General features: G+C 41.5%; 2 protein-coding genes across 3 annotated transcripts in view; both read left to right on the forward strand.

Annotated features, from left to right (window-relative positions):
• The window catches only part of LOC135571094 (NACHT, LRR and PYD domains-containing protein 12-like), a 151,878-nt gene extending 137,269 nt beyond the window's left edge, over nucleotides 1-14,609 (forward strand). The window contains exons 11-13 of one of the 2 annotated variants that reach the window (XM_065016901.1): nucleotides 6,184-6,357; nucleotides 10,140-10,313; nucleotides 14,405-14,609. In XM_065016901.1, coding sequence (XP_064872973.1) covers nucleotides 6,184-6,357; nucleotides 10,140-10,313; nucleotides 14,405-14,594 — 538 coding nt within the window. In that variant the 3' untranslated portion in view covers nucleotides 14,595-14,609. The remainder of the gene's footprint in view (nucleotides 1-6,183; nucleotides 6,358-10,139; nucleotides 10,314-14,404) is intronic. The other variant, XM_065016902.1, reaches the window with a different exon arrangement.
• A 7,166-nt stretch (nucleotides 14,610-21,775) lies between these two features.
• LOC135571095 (stonustoxin subunit beta-like) lies at nucleotides 21,776-23,485 on the forward strand (the record flags this gene model as incomplete). Its single annotated transcript, XM_065016904.1, has 3 exons — nucleotides 21,776-21,945; nucleotides 22,416-22,462; nucleotides 22,882-23,485. Coding segments are annotated over 3 exons (738 nt in total), but the record flags the coding sequence as incomplete, so codon positions are not given.
• Nucleotides 23,486-24,775: the final 1,290 nt, after the last annotated feature.

Raw genomic sequence — 24,775 nt, forward strand, 5'->3', positions numbered from 1 at the left:
CCTCTACTATATACCTTCCTCCTACAGATACCCATAACCTTCTGGTGTAGACCCTCTACTATATACCTTCCTCCTACAGATACCCATAACCTTCTGGTGTAGACCCTCCACTATATACCTTCCTCCTATACCCATTACCTTCTGGTGTAGACCCTCCACTATATACCTTCCTCCTATAACCATTACCTTCTGGTGTAGACCATCCACTATATACCTTCCTCCTACAGATACTCATTAACATCTGGTGTAGACCCTCCACTATATACCTTCCTCCTACAGATACCCATTATCTTCTGGTGTAGACACTCCACTATATACCTTCCTCCTATAACCATTACCTTCTGGTGTAGACCCTCCACTATATACCTTCCTCCTACAGATACCCATTACCTTCTGGTGTAGACCCTCCACCATATACCTTCCTCCTATACCCATTACCTTCTGGTGTAGACCCTCCACTATATACCTTCCTCCTATACCCATTACCTTCTGGTGTAGACCCTCCACTATATACCTTCCTCCTATAACCATTACCTTCTGGTGTAGACCCTCCACTATATACCTTCCTCCTACAGATACCCATTAACCTCTGGTGTAGACCCTCCACTATATACCTTCCTCCTATAACCATTACCTTCTGGTATAGACCCTCCACTATATACCTTCCCCCTATAACCATTAACTTCGGGTGTAGACCCTCCGCTATATACCTTCCTCCTATACACATTACCTTCTGGTGTAGACACTCCACTATATACCTTCCTCCTACAGACCCTCCACTATATACCTTCCTCATATAACCATTACCTTCTGGTGTAGACCCTCCACTATATACCTTCCTCCTACAACCGTTACCTTCTAGTGTAGACCCTCCACTATATACCTTCCTCCTACAGACCCTCCACTATATACCTTCCTCCTATAACCATTACCTTCTGGTGTAGACCCTCCACTATATACCTTCCTCCTACAGACCCTCCACTATATACCTTCCTCCTACAGACCCTCCACTATATACCTTCCTCCTATACCCATTACCTTCTGGTGTAGACCCTCCACTATATACCTTCCTCCTATAACCATTACCTTCTGGTGTAAACCCTCCACTATATACCTTCCTCCTATACCCATTACCTTCTGGTGTAGACCCTCCACTATATACCTTCCTCCTATACCCATTACCTTCTGGTGTAGACCCTCCACTATATACCTTCCTCCTATAACCATTACCTTCTGGTGTAGACCCTCCACTATATACCTTCCTCCTACAGATACTCATTAACATCTGGTGTAGACCCTCCACTATATACCTTCCTCCTACAGATACCCATTACCTTCTGGTGTAGACCCTCCACTATATACCTTCCTCCTATAACCATTACCTTCTGGTGTAGACCCTCCACTATATACCTTCCTCCGACAGATACCCATTACCTTCTGGTGTAGACCCTCCACCATATACCTTCCTCCTATACCATTACCTTCTGGTGTAGACCCTCCACTATATACCTTCCTCCTATACCCATTACCTTCTGGTGTAGAACCTCCACTATATACCTTCCTCCTATAACCATTACCTTCTGGTGTAGACCCTCCACTATATACCTTCCTCCTACAGATACCCATTACCTTCTGGTGTAGACCCTCCACTATATACCTTCCTCCTATAACCATTACCTTCTGGTGTAGACCCTCCACTATATACCTTCCTCCTACAGACCCTCCACTATATACCTTCCTCCTATAACCATTACCTTCTGGTGTAGACCCTCCACTATATACCTTCCTCCTATAACCATTACTTTCTGGTGTAGACCCTCCACTATATACCTTCCTCCTATAACCATTACCTTCTGGTGTAGACCCTCCACTATATACCTTCCTCCTACAGATACTCATTAACATCTGGTGTAGACCCTCCACTATATACCTTCCTCCTACAGATACCCATTACCTTCTGGTGTAGACCCTCCACTATAGACCTTCCTCCTATACCCATTACCTTCTGGTGTAGACCCTCCACTATGTACCTTCCTCCTATAACCATTCACTTCTGGTGTAGACCCTCCACTATATACCTTCCTCCTATAACCATGACCTAATGGTGTAGACCCTCCACTATATACCTTCCTCCTATAACCATTACCTTCTGGTGTAGACCCTCCACTATGTACCTTCCTCCTATAACCATTCACTTCTGGTGTAGACCCTCTACTATATACCTTCCTCCTACAGATACCCATAACCTTCTGGTGTAGACCCTCCACTATATACCTTCCTCTTATACCCATTCACTTCTGGTGTAGACCCTCCACTATATACCCTCCACCTATACCCATTACCTTCTTGTGTAGACCCTCCACTATGTACCTTCCTCCTTTAACCATTACCTTCTGGTGTAGACCCTCCACTATATACCGTCCTCCTATAACCATTACCTTCTGGTGTAGACCCTCCACTATATACCTTCTTCCCAGACCCATTACCTTCTGGTGTAGACCCTCCACTATATACCTTACTCCAATAACCATTAACTTCTGGTGTAGACTCTCCACTATATAACATCCTCCTATAACCATTCACTTTTGGTGTAGACCCCCCACTATATACCTTCCTCATATAACCATTACCTTCTGGTTTAGAGCTTCCACTATATACCTTCCTCCTATAACCATTACCTTCTGGTGTAGACCCTCCACTATATACCTTCCTCCTATACCCATTCACTTCTGGTGTAGACCCTGCACGATATACCCTCCTCCTATACCCATTACCTTCTGGTGTAGACCCTCCACTATGTACCTTCCTCCTATAACCATTACCTTCTGGTGTAGACCCTCCACTCTATACCTTCCCCCTATAACCATTACCTTCTGGTGTAGACCCTCCGCTATATACCTTCCTCCTATACCCATTACCTTCTGGTGTAGACACTCCACTATATACCTTCCTCCTAGACACATTACCTTCTGGTGTAGACACTCCACTATATACCTTCCTCCAATAACCATTACCTTCTGGTGTAGACCCTCTACTATATAACATCCTCCTATAACCATTCACTTCTGGTGTAGACCCTCCACTATATACCTTCCTCCTATAACCATTACCTTCTGGTGTAGACCCTCTACTATATACCTTCCTCCTACAGATACCCATTACCTTCTGGTGTAGACCCTCCACTATATACCTTCCTCCTATAACCATTACCTTCTGGTGTAGACCCTCCACTATGTACCTTCCTCCTACAGATACCCATTAACTTCTGGTGTAGACAGTTCACTATATACCTTCCTCCTATACCCATTACCTTCTGGTGAAGACCCTCCACTATGTACCTTCCTCCTCCTATACCCATTACCTTCTGTTGTTTACCCTCCACTATATACCTTCCTCCTACAGATACCCATTAACTTCTGGTGTAGACCCTCCACTATATACCCTCCTCCTAATACCATTAAATTATGGTGTAGACCCTCCACAACATACATTCCTCCTAAAGATACCCATTACCTTCTGGTGTAGACACTCCACTATATACCTTCCTCCTATAACCATTACCTTCTGGTGTAGACCCTCCACTATATACCTTCCTCCTACAGATACCCATTACCTTCTGGTGTAGACCCTCCACTATATACCTTCCTCCTACAACCATTACCTTCTGGTGTAGACCCTCCACTATATACCTTCCTCCTATAACCATTACCTTCTGGTGTAGACCCTCCACTATACCTTCCTCCTATAATCATTAACTTCTGGTGTAGACCCTCCACTATATACCTTCCTCCTATAACCATTACCTTCTGGTGTAGACCCTCTAAAGTCCCTCAGTGACATGAATAAGTATATTTCATATTCTCAAAGCCCAACAACACAACAGCTGTTTACCTCATCAAGAAGCAGGGATGTGCTGTGGTGATTAATTTAGAGAGAAAGAACATTAATAATACCATCAATAATACCAATAATAATATAATCAGTCACACCAGTCTGGAATGCATTATGACAACATTTACACATTTATACAGTCAGTTGTGAGAATAAATTATTATAATGTAAACGTTATAACAGTCCTACAATACTGTAGACATTAAAACAGACATAATATTAATATCCTCTGTGTTATTTCTAGATTCAGATGATCCTGCTGTGATTTGCCAACGTGAACTCAAATCTAATCTAAAGAAGAAGTTTCAATATGTATTTGAGGGGATCGCTAAACAAGGATACCCAACATTTCTCAATAAGATCTACACAGAGCTCTACATCACAGAGGGTGGAACAGGAGAGGTCAATAATGAACATGAGCTGAGACAGATTGAGAAAACAACCAGGAAGCAAGCGAGACCAGAGACTGCAGTCAAATGTAACGACATCTTCAAACCCTTAACTGGACAAGACAAACTTATCAGAACTGTGCTGACAAAGGGAGTCGCTGGCATTGGAAAAACAGTCTCTGTGCAGAAGTTCATTCTGGATTGGGCTGAAGGAAAAGCAAATCAGGATGTCCAATTTGTTTTTTCATTCCCTTTTCGGGAGCTGAATTTGATGAAAGATGACAAACACACGTTCATTGAACTTCTCAATCACTTCTCAATGGAAACCAAAGAATCAAGAATCTCCAACTACAACAAGTACAAAGTTCTGTTCATCTTTGATGGTCTGGATGAGTGTCGACTGCCCCTAGACTTCCAGAAGAACAAAATCTGTTGGGACGTCACAGAGTCAACCTCCGTGGATGTTCTGCTGACAAATCTCATCAAGGGAAATCTGCTTCCCTCTGCTCTCCTCTGGATAACTACCCAACCTGCAGCAGCCCATAAGATCCCTTCAGGGTGTGTTGACCAGGTGACAGAGGTACGAGGGTTCAATGACCCACAGAAAGCGGAGTACTTCAGGAAGAGATTCAGTGATGAGGACCTGTCCAGCAGAATCATCTCACACATAAAGACATCAAGGAGCCTCCACATCATGTGCCACATTCCAGTCTTCTGTTGGATTTCTGCAACAGTCCTTGAACACATGCTGAAACATAAGAGAAAAGAGGTGCCCAAGACTCTGACTGAGATGTACACACACCTTGTGGTGTTTCACACCAAACAGAAAAATGAAAAGTATCTTGGGAAAGAAGAGACAGATCCACACTGGAATAAAAAGAACATTCTGTCACTGGGAAAACTGGCTTTTCAGCAGCTTGTGAAATGCAATTTGATTTTCTATGAAGAAGACCTGAAAGAGGCTGGCATTGATGTCAATGAAGCCTCAGTGTACTCAGGATTGTGCACACAGCTCTTTAAAGAGGAATGTGGGCTGTACCAGAACAAGGTGTACTGCTTTGTTCATCTGAGCATTCAGGAGTTTCTGGCTGCTGTATATGTGTTCCTCTCATTCATCAACAACAATGAGAATCTAATGGCCGAACCACAAGTTACTGAACTTACTTTCTACAAGAGTGCTGTGGATAAAGCCTTACAAAGTGAGACGGGAAACCTGGACCTTTTCCTCCGCTTCCTTCTGGGCCTCTCACTGGAGTCCAATCAGAAGCACTTACAAGGTCTATTGATAAAGACAAGAAGCTGCTCAAAGACCCATGAAGAAACAGTCAAGTACATCAAGGAGAAGATCAGGAAGAATCCCTCTCCAGAGAGGTGCATCAATCTGTTCCACTGTCTGAATGAACTGAATGACCATTCTCTAGTGGAGGAGATCCAAAGCTTCCTGAGATCAGGAAGTCTCTCTAGAGACAACCTGTCACCTGCACAGTGGTCAGCTCTGGTCTTTGTGTTGCTGACTTCAGAAAAGGAGCTGGATGTGTTTGACCTGAAGAAATACTCCAGATCAGAGGAAGGTCTTCTGAGGCTGCTGCCAGTGGTCAAAGCCTCCAGAGCTGTTCTGTGAGTAAATAAAAATTACATATAAGAACTAATCATCAGGAAAAAATATTCAGTTTAGAGAAAATATGCATTATAATGTGTGTATAATATTACATTGAACAACATATTGAATAAATTCATTAATTTTCACATTAGTATAACAATATGACCATACAATTCTAGGAGATGAAAGATGAATCTATATGTTATTTGGGAGAATAAACCAAATGCATCTGCCATTGTCCTTCTACACTACTGGTGTTAAATTAACGGTGTGTTTGTGAAGTCATGATGATCTCTTTGTCAGGCTGTCAGGCTGTGGAGTCACAGAGGAAGGCTGTGCTTCTCTGGTCTCAGTTCTGAGGTCAAACCCCTCACACCTGAGAGAACTGGACCTGAGCTACAATCACCCAGGAGACTCAGGAGTGAAGCTGCTCTCTGCTGGACTGGGGAATCCCCACTGTAAACTGGAGACTCTGAGGTCAGTATTATCAGATATGAAAGCACTTTATGTATGTAGTTCTCCCATTTGAAAAAGTCGTAATTACTCAGACATATTCACTTATAGTGTATTAAAGTAGTCATAAGTTTAGTATTTGGTCCCATATTCCATGCCTGCAGTGATTACATCAAGCTTGTGATTCTACTAACTTGTTGAATTAATTTGCAGTTTGTCTTGGTTGTGTTTTAGATGTTTTCCTAATAGAAACTGAATGGTGAATAATGTCCTGTCATTTTGGAGTCACTTGTATTGTCAGGAAGAATAGAATATGTTTCTGAACACTTCTACATTCATGTGGATGCTACCATGATTATGAATAATCCTGAATGAATCGTGAATGATGACAAATGACAAAGTTACAGAGGCACAAAGATCATACCCTCTGTTATGGTAATGGTGAGAGGTTAGCATGTTTTGTTGTAGCCTCTGTTATTGGTAATGGTGAGAGGTTAGTATGTTTTGTTGTAGCCATGAGTCATTAAAACTCGTTTTTCAACCACTCCACAAACTTCTTGTTAACTTACTACAGTTTTGGCAAGTCGTTTAGGACATCTACTTTGTGCATGACACAAGTCATTTTTCAAACAATTGTTTACAGACAGATTATTTCACTTATAATTCACTGTATCACAATTCCAGTGGGTCAGAGGTTTACATACAGTAAGTTGACTGTGCCTTTAAACAGCTTGGAAAATTCCAGAAAATGATTTCATGGCTTTAGAAGCATCTGATAGACTAATTGACATAATTTGGATGTATTTCAAGGCCTACCTTCAAACTCAGTGTCTCTTTGCTTGACATCATGAGAAAATGAAAAGAAATCAGCCAAGACTTCAGAAAAAAAATTGTAGACCTCCACAAGCCTGTTCATCTTTGGGAGCAATTTCTAAATTCCTGAAGATACCACGTTCATCTGTACAAACATTAGTACGTAAGTCTAAACACCATGGGACAGCACAGCCATCATACCGCTCAGGAAGGAGATGCATTCTGTACTTTGGTGTGAAAAGTGCAAATCAATCCCAGAACAACAGCAAAGGACCTTGTGAAGATGCTGGAGGAAACAGGTACAAAAATATCTATATCCACAGTAAAACGAGTCCTATATCGACATAAGCTGAAGGTTGCTCAGCAAGGAATAAGCCACTGCTCCCAAATGGCCATAAAAAAAAAGCCAGACTACGGTTTGCAGCTGCGCATGGAGACAAAGATCATACTTTTTGGAGAAATGTCCTCTGGGCAGATTAAACGAAAACAGAACTGCTTGGCCATAATGACCATCTTCATGTTTGGAGGAAAAAGGGGGAGGCTTGCAAGCCGAAGAACACCATCACAACCCCGAAGCCCTGGGGTGGCAGCATCATGTTGTGCGGGTGCTTTGCTGCAGGAGGGACTGGTGCACTTCACAAAATAGTTGGCATCATGAGGAGGGAAAATTATGTGGATATATTGAAGCAACATCTCAAGACATCAGTCAGGAAGTTAAAGATTGGTCACAAATGGGTCTTCAAAATGGACAATGACCTGAATATTACTTTCAACGTTGTGGCAAACTGGTTTAAGGACAACAAAGTCAAGGTATTGGAGTGGCCATCACAAAGCCCTGACCTCAATCCTATAGAACATTTGTGGACAGAACTGAAAAAGCGTGTGTGAGCAAGGAGGCCTACAAACCTGACTCAGTTACACCAGCTCTGTCAGGAGGAATGGACCAGAATTCACCCATCTTATTGTGGGAAGCTTGTGGAAGGCTACCCGAAACATTTGACCCAAGTTAAACAATTTAAAGGCAATGCTATCAAATACTAATTGAGTGTATGTAAACTACTGACACACTGGGAATGTGATGAAATAAATACAAGCTGAAATAAATCATTCTCTCTACTATTATTCTGACATTCCACATTCTTAAAATAAAGTGGTGATCCTAACTGACCTAAGACAGGGAATTTTTTGTAGGATTAAATGTCATGAATTGTAAAAAAAAGTTTAAATATATTTGGTTAAGGTGTATGTAAACTACCGACTTCAACTGTATGTATTAAAATACCCTCAAATAAAAGGTGACATTATATACTGTCACCTCATATGAAACATTTGATCTGAAATCCAATATGTTGGAGTATAGATCAAATCAAATCAAAGTTTATATTATTTGTCACGTGCGCCGAATACAACAGGTGTAGTAGACCTTACAGTGAAATGCTGACTTAAAGGCTCTAACCAATGGTACCCAAAAAAAGGTATGTGTGTGTGAGTGTGTAGGTAAGTAAAGAAATAAAACAACAGTAGAAAGACATCTGAAAAAAGAGTAGCAAGACTCTATACAGACCTGTTAGTCAGGCTTATTGGGGTAGTATGTTCATGTAGGTGTGGTTAAAGTGACTATGCATATATGATGAACAGAGAGTAGCAGTAGTGAGGCTATATACAGACACCTGTTAGTCAGGCTTATTGGGGTAGTATGTACATGTAGGTGTGGTTAAAGTGACTATGACTATATGATGAACAGAGAGTAGCAGTAGTGTAAAAAGAGGGGTTGGCGGGTGGTGGGACACAATGCAGATAGCCCAGTTAGCCAATGTGTGGGAGCACTGGTTGGTCGGCCCAATTGAGGTAGTATGTACATGAATGTATAGTTAAAGTGACAATGTATATAAGATTAACAGAGAGTAGCAGCAGCGTAAAAGAGGGGTTGGGAGGGAACATAATGCAAATAGTTTGGGTAACCATTGGTTACCTGTTCACAAGTCTTATGGATTGGGGGCAAAAACTGTTGAGAAGCCTTTTTAAAATGTTAGCTTCACTGTCAAAATAGATATAGTGTGGACTGTATACTCAATACAATCTAAATCTGATACCTCACTGTCAAAATAGATATGGTGTGGACTGAATACTCAATACAATCTAAATCTGATACCTCACTGTCAAAATAGATATGGTGTGGACTGTATACTCAATACAATCTAAATCTGATACCTCACTGTCTAAATAGATATGGTGTGGACTGTATACTCAATACAATCTACATCTGATACCTCACTGTCTAAATAGATATGGTGTGGACTGTATACTCAATACAATCTAAATCTGATACCTCACTGTCTAAATAGATATGGTGTGGACTGTATACTCAATACAATCTACATCTGATTCCTCACTGTCTAAATAGATATGGTGTGGACTGTTTACTCAATACAATCTGATACCTCACTGTCTAAATAGATATGGTGTGGACTGTATACTCAATACAATCTAAATCTGATACCTCACTGTCTAAATAGATATGGTGTGGACTGTATACTCAATACAATCTAAATCTGATACCTCACTGTCTAAATAGATATGGTGTGGACTGTATACTCAATACAATCTAAATCTGATACCTCACTGTCTAAATAGATATGGTGTGGACTGTATACTCAATACAATCTAAATCTGATACCTCACTGTCAAAATAGATATGGTGTGGACTGTATACTCAATACAATCTACATCTGATACCTCACTGTCTGTCTTCTGACTGATACTGCTTTTAAACTGGTCTGGTCAGTCTACTATAATATTTGTACTATAAATGTTTCTATCTGCAGGCAAAACTTTGATCATTTGTCATTTTTAATGATGATACATTAATTTACAAATAGATATGGCAGGTTTCAGGACACTGATATATCTGAATATGTTGAAAAAATATACTGCCACTATTTTCACCACCAAAGAATAGCAGTGTGATGTTATAATGATTTTACTCTTTGCAGGCTGTCAGGCTGTCTAGTCACAGAGGAAGGCTGTACTTTTCTGGTCTCAGCTCTGGAGTCAAACCCCTCACACCTGAGAGAGCTGGACCTGAGCTACAATGACCTGAAGAATTCAGGAGTGAAGCTGCTCTCTGCTGGACTGGGGCATCCCCACTGTAAACTGGAGACTCTGAGGTCAGTATTCCTGTAGTTGGTCAACAAGTGATAACTGTTCACCAGATCCACATGTGTTTACCAGACACACATAGTCCACACCATATGTGTTTGAACAGTGAATCTTACAGTTTTACATTTGGTGCTTTGCTCCAGCATTTTGGATTTGAGATAGAATGTTTCGTATTAGGCAACAGTACAGAAAGTCACCTTTAATTTGAGGCTATTTTCATACATACAGTAGCTTTGTTACTCTTAAGAAAGGAAAGCACTTTATGTATGTAGTTCTCCCATTTGAAAAAGTCGTAATTAATCGGACATATTCACTTATAGTGCATTAAAGTAGTCATAAGTTTAGTATTGGGTCCAATATTCTATGCCTGCAGTGATTAGATCAATCTTGTGATTCTACTAACTTGTTGTATGAATTTGCAGTTTGTTTTGGATGATGTTTTTCACCATAGAAACTGAATGGTGAATAATGTCCTGTCATTTTGGAGTCACTTCACTTGTATTGTCAGTAAGAATAGAAGATGTTTCTGAACACTTCTACATTCATGTGGATGCTACCACGATTATGAATAATGATGATGGATCGTGAAAAATGATGAATGAGAAAGTTACAGAGGTACAAAGATCATACGGCAGGGTAGCCTAGTGGTTAGAGCGTTGGACTAGTAACCGGAAGGTTGCAAGTTCAAACCCCCGAGCTGACAAGGTACAAATCTGCCGTTCTGCCCCTGAACAGTCAGTTAACCCACTGTTCCTAGGCCGTCATTGAAAATAAGAATTTGTTCTTAACTGATCTTGCCTAGTTAAATAAAGGTAAACATGTTTTGTTGCAGCCTCTGTTATTGGTAATGGTGAGAGGTTAGCATGTTTTGTTGTAGCCTCTGTTATTGGTAACAGAGGCTTATTGGTAACAGAGGCTGTTTTGTTGTAGCCTCTGTTATTGGTAATGGTGAGAGGTTAACATGTTTTGTTGCAGCCTCTGTTATTGGTAATGGTGAGAGGTTAGCATGTTTTGTTGTAGCCTCTGTTATTGGTAACAGAGGCTTATTGGTAACAGAGGCTGTTTTGTTGTAGCCTCTGTTATTGGTAATGGTGAGAGGTTAACATGTTTTGTTGCAGCCTCTGTTATTGGTAATGGGGAGAGGTTAGCATGTTTTGTTGTAGCCTCTGTTATTGGTAATGGTGAGAGGTTAGTATGTTTTGTTGTAGCCTCTGTTATTGGAAATGGTGAGAGGTTAGCATGTTTTGTTGTAGTCTCTGTTATTGGTCATGGTGAGAGGTTAGCATGTTTTGTTGTAGCCTCTGTTATTGGTAATGGTGAGAGGTTAGCATGTTTTGATGTAGCTTCTGTTATTGGTAATGGTCAGAGCTTAGCATGTTTTGTTGTAGCCTCTGTTATTGGTAATGGTGAGAGGTTAGCATGTTTTGTTGTAGCCTCTGTTATTGGTAATGGTGAGAGGTTAGAATGTTTTGTTGTAGTCTCTGTTATTGGTAATGGTGAGAGGTTAGCATGTTTTGTTGTAGCCTCTGTTATTGGTAATGGTGAGAGGTTAGCATGTTTTGTTGTAGCCTCTGTTATTGGTAATGGTGAGAGGTTAGAATGTTTTGTTGTAGTCTCTGTTATTGGTAATGGTGAGAGGTTAGCATGTTTTGTTGTAGCCTCTGTTATTGGTAATGGTGAGAGGTTAGCATGTTTTGTTGTAGCCTCTGTAACTTTCTCACTAATTATTATTCATGACTCGTTCATGATTTTTCTTTATCATGGCATCGTCGGGATTCATTTATTATTGTTCAGAAACATGTTATCTACTCTCTGGGCAAAACACAACCCAAAACACAACCAAAACAAACTGCAAATGCAACCAATGAGTTTACAACCAAATACTAAACTTTGACTACTTTAATACACTATAAGTGAATTGGTCAGAATATTTATGTCTTCTTCAAATAGGGGGACTAGATACATAATAAAGTGCTTTTATTTTTCTAAATGGTGAAAGAGATATATATTAAAATATCCTCAAATAAAAGGTGACATTATATACTGTCACCTAATATGAAACATTTGATTTCAAATCCAATATGTTGGCGTATAGAGACACATTTAAAATGTCAGCTTCACTGTCAAACTAGATATGGTGTGGACTGTATACTCAATACAATCTAAATCTGATACCTCACTGTCTAAATAGATATGGTGTGGACTGTATACTCAATACAATCTAAATCTGATTCCTCACTGTCTGTCTTTTGACTGATACTGCTTTTTAAACTGGTTTGGTCAGTCTACTATAATATTTGTACTATACATGTTTCTATCTGCAGGCAATACGTTGATAATTTGTCATGTTTAATGAAGATACATTAATTTACGAATAGATATGGAAGGTTTCAGTGATCCACTGATAGAGTGGGGCAAAAAAGTATTTAGTCAGCCACCAATTGTGCAAGTTCTCCCACTTAAAAAGATGAGAGAGGCCTGTAATTTTCCTCATAGGTACACTTCAACTATGACAGACAAAATGAGAAAAAAAATCCAGAAAATCACATTGTAGGATTTTTAATGAATTTATTTGCAAATTATGGTGGAAAATAAGTATTTGGTCACCTACAAACAAGCAAGATTTCTGGCTCTCACAGACCTGTAACTTCTTCTTTAAGAGGCTCCTCTGTCCTCCACTCGTTACCTGTATTAGTGGCACCTGATCGAACTTGTTATCAGTATAAAAGACACCTGTCCACAACCTCAAACAGTCACACTCCAAACTCCACCATGGCCAAGACCAAAGAGCTGTCAAAGGACACCAGAAACAAAATTGTAGACCTGCACCAGGCTGGGAAGACTGAATCTGCAATAGGTAAGCAGCTTGGTTTGAAGAAATCAACTGTGGGAGCAATTATTAGGAAATGGAAAACATACAAGACCACTGATAATCTCCCTTGATCTGGGGCTCCGCGCAAGATCTCACCCCGCGGGGTCAAAATGATCACAAGGACGGTGAGCAAAAATCCCAGAACCACACAGGGGGGCCTAGTGAATGACCTGCAGAGAGCTGGGACCAAAGTAACAAAGCCTACCATCAGTAACACACTACGCCGCCAGGGACTCAAATCCTGTAGTGCCAGACATGTCCCTCTGCTTAAGCCAGTACATGTCCAGGCACGTCTGAAGTTTGCTAGAGAGCATTTGGATGATCCAGAAGAAGATTGGGAGAATGTCATATGGTCAGATGAAACCAAAATAGAACTTTTTGGTAAAAACTCAACTCGTCGTGTTTGGAGGACAAAGAATGCTGAGTTGCATCCAAAGAACACCATACCTACTGTGAAGCATGGGGGTGGAAACATCATGCTTTGGGGCTGTTTTTCTGCAAAGGGACCAGGATGACTGATCCGTGTAAAGGAAAGAATGAATGGGGCCATGTATCGTGAGATTTTGAGTGAAAACCTCCTTCCATCAACAAGGGCATTGAAGATGAAACGTGGCTGTGTCTTTCAGCATGACAATGATCCCAAACACACCACCCGGGCAACGAAGGAGTGGCTTCGTAAGAAGCATTTCAAGGTCCTGGAGTGGCCTAGCCATTCTCCAGATCTCAACCCCATAGAAAATCCTTGGAGGGAGTTGAAAGTCCGTGTTGCCCAGCAACAGCCCCAAAACATCACTGCTCTAAAGGAGATCTGCATGGAGGAATGGGCCAAAATACCAGCAACAGTGTGTGAAAACCTTGTGAAGACTTACAGAAAACGTTTGACCTCTGGCATTGCCAACAAAGGGTACAAAACAAAGTATTGAGATAAACTTTTGTTATTGAACAAATACTTATTTTCCACCATAATTTGCAAATAAATTCATAGAAAATCCTACAATGTGATTTTCTGGATTTTTTTCTCATTTTGTCTGTCATAGTTGAAGTGTACCTATGGTGAAAATTACAGTTCTCTCTCATCTTTTTAAGTGGGAGAACTTGCACAATTGTTGGCTGACTAAATACTTTTTTGCCCCACGGTATATCTGAATACGTCGATTAAATATACTGCCACTATTTTCACTTCCAAAGAATAACAGTGTGATTTTAATATGATTTGACTCTTTGCAGGCTGTCAGGCTGTCTAGTCACAGAGGAAGGCTGTGCTTCTCTGGTCTCAGTTCTCAGTTCAAACCCCTCACACCTGAGAGAGCTGGACCTGAGTAACAATGACCTGAAGGATTCAGGAGTGGAGCTGCTCTCTGATGGACTGGGGAATCCCCACTGTAAACTGGAGACTCTGAGGTCAGTATTCCTGTAGTTGGTCAACAAGTGATAACTATTCACCAGATCCACATGTGTTTACCAGACACACATAGTCCACACCATATGTGTTTGCACAGTGAGGTTTATAGTTTTCAATTTAGAATGTTTCGTATTAGGCGACAGTACAGAATGTCACCTTTAATTTGAGGCTATTTTCATACATATCTGTGTTACTGTTAAGAAAGGAAAGCACTTTATGTATGTAGTTCTCCCATTTGAAAAAGTCGTAATTAATCGTACATGTTCACTTATAGTGCATTAAAGTATTCATAAGTTTAGTATTTGTTCCCATATTCCATGGCTGCAGTTATTACGTCAAGCTTGTGATTCTACTAACTTGTTGCATTTTTGAGTCACTTCACTTGTATTGTCAGTAAGAATAGACGATGTTTCTGAACACTTCTACATTCATGTGGATGCTACCATGGTTATGAATAATCAGGAATGAGTCTTGAGAGGCACAAAGATCAGAATAAATGCTAACCTCCCCTGTTATTGGTAATGGTGAGAGGTTAGCATGTTTTGTTGTAGCCTCTGTTATTGGTAATGGTGAGAGGTTTAACATGTTTTGTTGTAGCCTCTGTTATTGGTAATGGTGAGAGGTTAGTATGTTTTGTTGTACCCTCTGTTATTGGTAATGGTGAGAGGTTAGCATGTTTTGTTGTAGCCTCTGCTATTAGTAATGGTGAGAGGTTAGCATGTTTTGTTGTAGTTTCTGTCATTGGTAATGGTGAGAGGTTAGCATGTTTTGATGTAGCCTCTGTTATTGGTAATGGTGAGAGGTTAGCATGTTTTGTTGTAGCATCTGTTATTGGTAATGGTGAGAGGTTAGCATGTTTTGTTGTAGCCTCTGTTATTAGTAATGGTGAGAGGTTAGCATGTTTTGTTGTAGTCTCTGTTATTGGTAATGGTGAGAGGTTAGCATGTTTTGATGTAGCCTCTGTAACTTTCTCACTAATCAATTTTCAAATCAAATCAAATCAAATGTTATTTGTCACATACACATGGTTAGCAGATGTTAATGCGAGTGTAGCGAAATGCTTGTGCTTCTAGTTCCGACAATACAGTAATAACCAACAAGTAATCTAGCTAACAATTCCAAAACTACTACCTTATAGACACAAGTGTAAGGGGATAAAGAATATGTACATAAAGATATATGAATGAGTGATGGTACAGAGCGACATAGGCAAGATACAGTAGATGGTATTGAGTACAGTATATACATATGAGATGAGTATGTAAACAAAGTGGCATAGTTAAAATGGCTAGTGATACATGTATTACATAAAGATGCAGTAGATAATATAGAGTACAGTATATACGTATACATATGAGATGAATAATGTAGGGTATGTAAACATTATATTAGGTAGCATTGTTTAAAGTGGCCAGTGATATATTTTACATCATTTCCCATCAATTCCCATTATTAAAGTGGCTGTTGTTGAGTCAGTGTGTTGGCAGCAGCCACTCAATGTTAGTGGTGGCTGTTTAACAGTCTGATGGCCTTGAGATAGAAGCTGTTTTTCAGTCTCTCGGTCCCTGCTTTGATGCACCTGTATTGACCTCGCCTTCTGGATGATAGCGGGGTGAACAGGCAGTGGCTCGGGTGGTTGATGTCCTTGATGATCTTTATGGCCTTCCTGTAACATCGGGTGGTGTAGGTGTCCTGGAGGGCAGGTAGTTTGCTCCCAGTGATGCGTTGTACAGACCTCACTACCCTCTGGAGAGCCTTACGGTTGAGGGCGGAGCAGTTGCCGTACCAGGCGGTGATACAGCCCGCCAGGATGCTCTCGATTGTGCATCTGTAGAAGTTTGTGAGTGCTTTTGGTGACAAGCCAAATTTCTTCAGCCTCCTGAGGTTGAAGAGGCGCTGCTGCGCATTCTTCACGACGCTGTCTGTGTGAGTGGACCAATTCAGTTTGTCTGTGATGTGTATGCCGAGGAACTTAAAACTTGCTTCCCTCTCCACTACTGTTCCATCGATGTGGATAGGGGGGTGTTCCCTCTGCTGTTTCCTGAAGTCCACAATCATCTCCTTAGTTTTGTTGACGTTGAGTGTGAGGTTATTTTCCTGACACCACACTCCGAGGGCCCTCACCTCCTCCCTGTAGGCCGTCTCGTCGTTGTTGGTAATCAAGCCTACCACTGTTGTGTCGTCCACAAACTTGATGATTGAGTTGGAAGCGTGCGTGGCCACGCAGTCGTGGGTGAACAGGAGTACAGGAGAGGGCTCAGAACGCACCCTTGTGGGGCCCCGTGTTGAGGATCAGCGGGGAGGAGATGTTGTTGCCTACCCTCACCACCTGGGGCGGCCCGTCAGGAAGTCCAGTACCCAGTTGCACAGGGCGGGAGTCGAGACCCAGGGTCTCGAGCTTGATGACGAGCTTGGAGGGTACTATGGTGTTGAATGCCGAGCTGTAGTCGATGAACAGCATTCTCACATAGGTATTCCTCTTGTCCAGATGGGTTAGGGCAGTGTGCAGTGTGGTTCAGATTGCATCGTCTGTGGACCTATTTGGGCGGTAAGCAAATTGGAGTGGGTCTAGGGTGTCAGGTAGGGTGGAGGTGATATGGTCCTTGACTAGTCTCTCAAAGCACTTCATGATGACGGAAGTGAGTGCTACGGGGCGGTAGTCGTTTAGCTCATTTACCTTAGCTTTCTTGGGAACAGGAACAATGGTGGCCCTCTTGAAGCATGTGGGAACAACAGACTGGGATAGGGATTGATTGAATATGTCTGTAAACACACCAGCCAGATGGTTTGCGCATGCTCTGAGGGCGCCTGGGCCTACAGCCTTGCGAGGGTTGACAAGTTTAAATGTTTTACTCACCTCGGCTGCAGTGAAGGAGAGTCCGCATGTTTTGGTTGCGGGCCGTGTCAGTGGCACTGTATTGTCCTCAAAGCGGGCAAAAAAGTTATTTTGTCTGCCTGGGAGCAAGACATCCTGGTCCGGGGCTGGTTTTCTTTTTGTAATCCGTGATTGACTGTAGACCCTGCCACATACCTCTTGTGTCTGAGCCGTTGAATTGAGATTCTACTTTGTCTCTATACTGACACTTAGCTATTTTGATTGCCTTGCGGAGGGAATAGTTACACTGTTTGTATTCGGTCATGTTTCCGGTCACCTTGCACCTTTTCATGATTCATTCATGATTTTTCTTAATCAAGAGATCATCAGGATTACTTTTGTAGTGTTTAGAAACGTGTTATCTACTCACTTAGACAGAAAATTACCTATTTTGTGCAAAACACAACAAAAACAAAACAAACTGCAAATGCAACAAACAAGTTTACTTCCAAATACTAAACTTTTGACAACTTTAATACACTATAAGTTAACTGGTCAGAATACTTAGAACGTCTTCAATTAGGGGAACTAGATACATAAAGTCTTCAATTAGGGAACAAGATACATAAAGTCTTCATTTAGGGCAGGGGTGTCAAAGTCAAATGGACGGAGGGCCAAATAAAAAAATCAGCTACAAGACGAGGGCCGGACTGTTCGAATGTTCATTGAAAATTTTTTAAATGACGCATATAGTCTAGTGAACCTAATTGAACCTACTGAAAACCTAACAAATATATTACAATATGATCAGATAAATAAAGCAATATTTTCTTATGGCTCTGTCAGTAATCTTTCATTTTCAACAGACACAAAAGACAAATTTCCTTTATATAAATATCCCCATAACATGAACATTAAATGAAAGAAACCGGTATTCAAGGCACCATCAGTAGACTATATTTTCTATTTTAGCAAAAGTGGGCTAAATTTACTTCAAAGAAAAAACAATAATAGCAATTTTCTATCATCCACTCAACTGAAATATTTTTAAAATATAATTGGATTGAAATACAAAAAAATAAAGTGCAAAAATCTATTAATCAAAAACAACACTTTGTTTAAGGAGAAGTAACATGCAGTGAAAACAAATATTAAATTTTAACTTTTAAACTTGAACTGAGTAAAACTCTAAATATGTGATTGCACAGTAATGTTCACTTGTTTGAGGTTGAGGGTGATACTTGGTGGTGTCCCATCTTTTCCACAAGTTCATCAATGTTCGGGGTAAGGCTCTGAGCTGAAGAAATCCTCAGAATTGAGTGGAGGTGTTCAGCAGTAAGTCGACTTCTGTGTGATGTTTTGTTCAGGTTCATCAAAGAAAACAGTTGTTCACACAGGTATGTGCTGCCAAACATAGACAACGTTTGAGCAGCCTGGATGCGCAGCTGGGGCATTGTGCCGGGGAGGAAACGGGCGAACTCCGCAGCACCCACTGCCGCATATTTTGCCCTCAGTGCATCATTGCATTGGAGGTCAATCAACTCCATTTGGAGGTTTGGTGGTGAGCTTTCCACGTCAACAGCAAATGGGTTACCGAGCAGTTCCAACCTGCTTTTTTGTGCTTCAAAGTCAGCAAATCGGCGTCGAAAGTCAGCGGCAAGCATACCTATTTTATCAGCCAACTGTGTGCTCGGGAACGCACTGGTAGAGAGCTTCTCTTTCATGGTCTGGCAGCTGGGAAAGTGGCTCAAATTTTCTTTCCGCATCTGCGTCTCCCACAGAGTCAGTTTGGTTTTAAATGCCTTCACTGTACTGTACATATCAGAGATGACACGATCCCGACCCTGCAGCTGCAAGTTTATTGCATTCAGATGACTCGTAATGTCACACAGAAAAGCCATTTCACACAGAAACATTTCGTCTCGGAGTTGTGTTGTGTCTTTCCCTTTGCTGTCCAAGAACAGACAAATCTCCTCACGAAGCTCGAAACATCTTTGAAGCACCTTTCCCTGGCTTAGCCATCGCACCTCTGTGTGATAAGGCAAATCACCATGCTCCGTTTCTAACTCCGTCAGAAATGCCTTGAACTGGCGGTGATTCAAACCTTTGGCTCTGATAAAGTTAACTGTGCGCGTGATGATGCTCATTACATGCTCCATTTTCAAGGCTTTACCGCACAACGCTTCCTGGTGTATGATACAATGATAAGCTGTCAGCTCACCTGTCGCGTTTTCCTCTTGCATCTTTTCCCCATCTTCGCCACCAGTCCGCTCCTGTGTCCACACATCGCAGGTGCTCCGTCGGTTGTCAAACCCACGAGTTTTTCCCAAGGCAGCTCCATCTCATTTACACATCTTGACACCTCTTCATACAAATCATGCCCCGTAGTTGTGCCATGCATAGGACGTAAAGCCAAAAACTCCTCTGTCACGCTTAGGTTGGAGTCCACTCCGCGGATGAAAATTGACAACTGGGCAATGTCAGAAATGTCGGTGCTCTCATCCACAGCCAAGGAATATGCAATAAAATCTTTTCCCTTTTTCACAAGCTGCTCTTTTAGATTGATGGACAACTGGTCTACTCTCTCGGCAATGGTGTTTCTGCTCAGACTCACATTTAAAAGAGTTGCCTTTTTTCTGGACAAACTTCGTCACAAACTTTAATCATGCAGTTTTTGATGAAATCCCCCTCCGTAAATGGCCGGGCTGATTTAGCGATCTCTTCTGCCAAAATAAAACTGGCCTTGACAGCAGCCTGGCCTTGTGATTTGGCTTTTTTGAACAGAGCCTGTCGAGATTTGGAGCCTCGTTTTAATTCCTCTGCCTTTTGTAGCCTTTGTTCCATGTCCATATTCTTGTTTTTGTCCGCGTGTTTCGTTTCATAATGTCGTCTCAGATTATACTCTTTCAGTACCGCCACACTTTCTCCACACAGAAGACACACAGGTTTTCCAGCTACCTTCGTGAACATATACTCCGACTCCCACCTTGTTTGAAACCCCCGGTTCTCAGTATCCACCTTCCGTTTTGCCATTTTTGATGGGTATCTGAAAGTTAATTTTACTGTGATGCTGACGACTGCTGTGCCAATAAATATTGAAATGAAGCAGCCTACTGCTCGGTGCGTCACCTTTGCATTGTGGGAAATGTAGTATTGGTGCGTGTAAAAGATCTGCGGGCTGCCGGCTTGCTGCGGGCCGGTTCTAATAATAAATCAAGATCATCCCAGGGGCCGTAAAAAACCTTCTTGCGGGCCGGATGTGGCCCGCGGGCCTTGACTCTGACATATGTGATTTAGGGGGACTAGATACATAAAGTCTTCAATTAGGGGGACTAGATACATAAAGTCTTCAATTAGGGAACTAGATACATAAAGTCTTCATTTAGGGGGACTAGATACATAAAGTCTTCAATTAGGGAACTAGATACATAAAGTCTTCATTTAGGGGGACTAGATACACAAAGTCTTCAATTAGGGAACTAGATACATAAAGTCTTCATTTAGGGGGACTAGATACATAAAGTCTTCAATTAGGGAACTAGATACACAAAGTATTCAATTAGGGAACTAGATACATAAAGTCTTCAATTAGGGAACTAGATACATAAAGTCTTCAATTAGGGAACTAGATACATAAAGTCTTCAATTAGGGAACTAGATACATAAAGTGCTTTCATTTTGTTCTGCCCCTGAACAAGGCAGTTAACACACTGTTCCTAGGCCTTCATTGAAAGTAAGAATTTGTTCATAACTGACTTGCCTAGTTAAATAAAAAATATATATGTCTTCATAAATGTCAAAACGTGAAACAGATATGTATTAAAATACCCTCAAATTAAAGGTGACATTATAAACTGTCACCTCATATGAAACATTTGATCTCAAATCCAAAATGTTGGAGAATAGAGCCACATTTAAAATGTTAGCTTCACTGTCAAAATAGATATGGTGTGGACTGTATACTCAATACAATCTGAATCTGATACCTCACTGTCTAAATAGATATGGTGTGGACTGTATACTCAATACAATCTAAATCTGATACCTCACTGTCTAAATAGATATGTTGTGGACTGTATACTCAATACAATCTAAATCTGATTCCTCACTGTCTGTCTTTTGACTGATACTGCTTTTAAACTGGTCTGGTCAGTCTACTCAAATATTTGTATTATAGATGTTTCTATCTGCAGGCAATACTTTGACCATTTGTCTTTTCTAATAATGATACATTCATTTACGAATAGATATGGCAGGTTTCAGGACACTGATATATCTGAATATATATATATCTGAATATGTTGAAAAAAAATACTGCCACTATTTTCACCACCAAAGAATATCAGTGTGGTTTTAATATGATTTGACTCTTTGCAGGCTGTCACGCTGTCTAGTCACAGAGGAAGGCTGTGCTTCTCTGGTCTCAGCTCTGAGGTCAAACCCCTCACACCTGAGAGAGCTGGATCTGAGCTACAATCACCCAGGAGACTCAGGAGTCAGACTGCTCTCTGCTGGACTGGAGGATCCCCACTGCAGACTGGAGAAACTCAAGTATGTAGAGGGTTTATGTCAATGTTCATATCGGACATGTTTGACTTATCAAGCTAGTTAAGACAAACATTCTTACCACCACTTGGACAGAATTATATCCTGACTGTGTCCAGTGTGTGTCTCCCGTGTTTGTGTCTCCAGTGTGTGTGTGTGTGTGTGTGTGCGTGTGTGTGTGTCTCCAGTATGTGTGTTTGTGTCTCCAGTGTGTGAGTCTCCACACACACACACACTGGATACACACTCACACACAGACAAACATTTTCTTGAAGTTATATGCTATATATCCGTGTGTGTGTTAGATAGTGTGTGTGTGTGTGTGTATGTGTATGTGTATGTGTGTGTGTGTGTGTGTGTGTGTGTGTGTGTGTGTGTGTGTGTGTGTGTGTGTGTGTGTGTGTGTGTGTGTGTGTGTGTGTGAGAGTTCAGGTGTATCACTCAATGACTGTCTGTTCTTCTGCTTACCGCTACAGTGTGGAACATGGTGGAGAGTACACAATGAAACCTGGACTTAGAAAATGTGAGTGTTGACTGCTGTGAAGAATATGACTAAGAATAAGTCTTAATTCAAGTTAAGTCAAAGTCAAGGACCACCATCATTACTTACTTGGTCATATTAAATATCAGCTATAATTATACAGAAGCAGAAATCAGGGACACCAAAGTTTACAAAGACTTGATATGACAATGTGTGTGTGTGTGTGTGTGTGTGTGTGTGTGTGTGTGTGTGTGTGTGTGTGTGTGTGTAATTAATGGGAATAAGTGTGTCTTATATTACCATACAGTATAACATATGATCATTCAACAAGTCTCAAGTTACCTTAACTTCTCCTTTTGATACCTAGAAACATCTACATTAAATTAATTAGTGAAAAGTGAGTTAACATTCTAATGTGAATGATGATGATTTCTAATATTGTGTCTGGTTTCATCCATCAGATGTCTGTGATCTCACACTGGACCTAAACACAGTAAACAGACTCCTCTCTCTGTCTGAGGGGAACAGAAAGGTGACATGTAGGAGAGAGGAACAGCCGTATCCTGATCACCCAGAGAGATTTGAAGACTGTAAACAGGTGCTGTGTAGAGAGGGTCTGACTGGGTGCTGTTACTGGGAGGTCGAGTGGAGTGGGAGGGCAGATATAGGAGTGACATATAAAGGAATCAACAGGAGAGGAAGGGGTATCGACTGTTGGCTTGGATACAATGACAAGTCCTGGAGTCTGATCTGCTCTGACAACAGTTACTCTGCCTGGCACAATAATAATCGGACTCTCATTGACGTCCACCCCTCCAGCTCCCACAGAGTAGGAGTGTATCTGGACTGGCCAGCCGGCACTCTGTCCTTCTATAGAGCCTCCTCTGACACACTGACCCACCTGATCACATTCACCTCCACATTCACTGAGCCCCTCTATCCAGGGATTGGGTTTGATTATGACTCCTCAGTGTCCCTGTAAATAATAACATGACACACACAAACACACACACACACTGGACACACAAACACACACACACACTGGACACACACCTACACACTGGACACACACACACACACATTTTACACACACACACATTTCACACACACACACACACACACAGACACACACACACACACACACACACACACACACACACACACACTGGACACACACACACACACACACACACACACACACACACACTGGACAGAGACACGCACACACACACACACACTGGACTCATACACACACACACTGGACACATACACACACACACACACTGGACACATACACACACATATTGGACACACACACTGGACACACACACACCAACACTGGACACACACACACACACAAACACACACTGGACACACACACACACACACCCTGGACACATACACACACACACACTGGACTCATACACACACACACTGTACACACACACATACACTGGACACATACACACACATAATGGACACACACACAAACACACACTGGACACACACACACCAACACTGGACACACACACACACAAAAACACACTGGACACACACACACACACACACTGGACACACTCATTGGACACACACACACGTATTGGACAAACACACGCTGAACAAAGACACACACACAAACTCTGGACAGACACACACACACACACACTGGGCACAGACACACACTGGACACACACTGGACACATACTGTAAACTCTCACTGGACACACACACATACACACACATTGGACACACACACACACATTGGACACACACACATTGGACACACACAAACACACACACACAACACACTGGACACACACACACACACTGGACACACACATTGGACACACACACACACACACACACACATACTGGACACACAAACACACTGGATACAAGCACTGGACACAAACACACTGGACACACACACACACATTGGACACACATTGGACACACACACACACACTTAACACACACACACACACACATGCTGGACACACACACACACACACACATTGGACACACACACACACACATTGGACACACACACACACACACACAAACACACTGGATACAAGCACTGGACACAAACACACTGGACACACACACACACATTGGACACACATTGGACACACACACACACATTTACATTTAACATTTACATTTAAGTCATTTAGCAGACACTTAACACACACACACACACACACACATGCTGGACACACACACACACACAAACATTGGACACACATTGTACACACACACACACATTGGACACTAGCACACACTTTGAACACACACACACACTTAACACACACACACACACACACATATGCTGGACACACACACACACACACA

The sequence above is a fragment of the Oncorhynchus nerka genome, unplaced genomic scaffold (genome assembly GCF_034236695.1).
Source record: "Oncorhynchus nerka isolate Pitt River unplaced genomic scaffold, Oner_Uvic_2.0 unplaced_scaffold_772, whole genome shotgun sequence".
NCBI lineage: Eukaryota > Metazoa > Chordata > Actinopteri > Salmoniformes > Salmonidae > Oncorhynchus > Oncorhynchus nerka.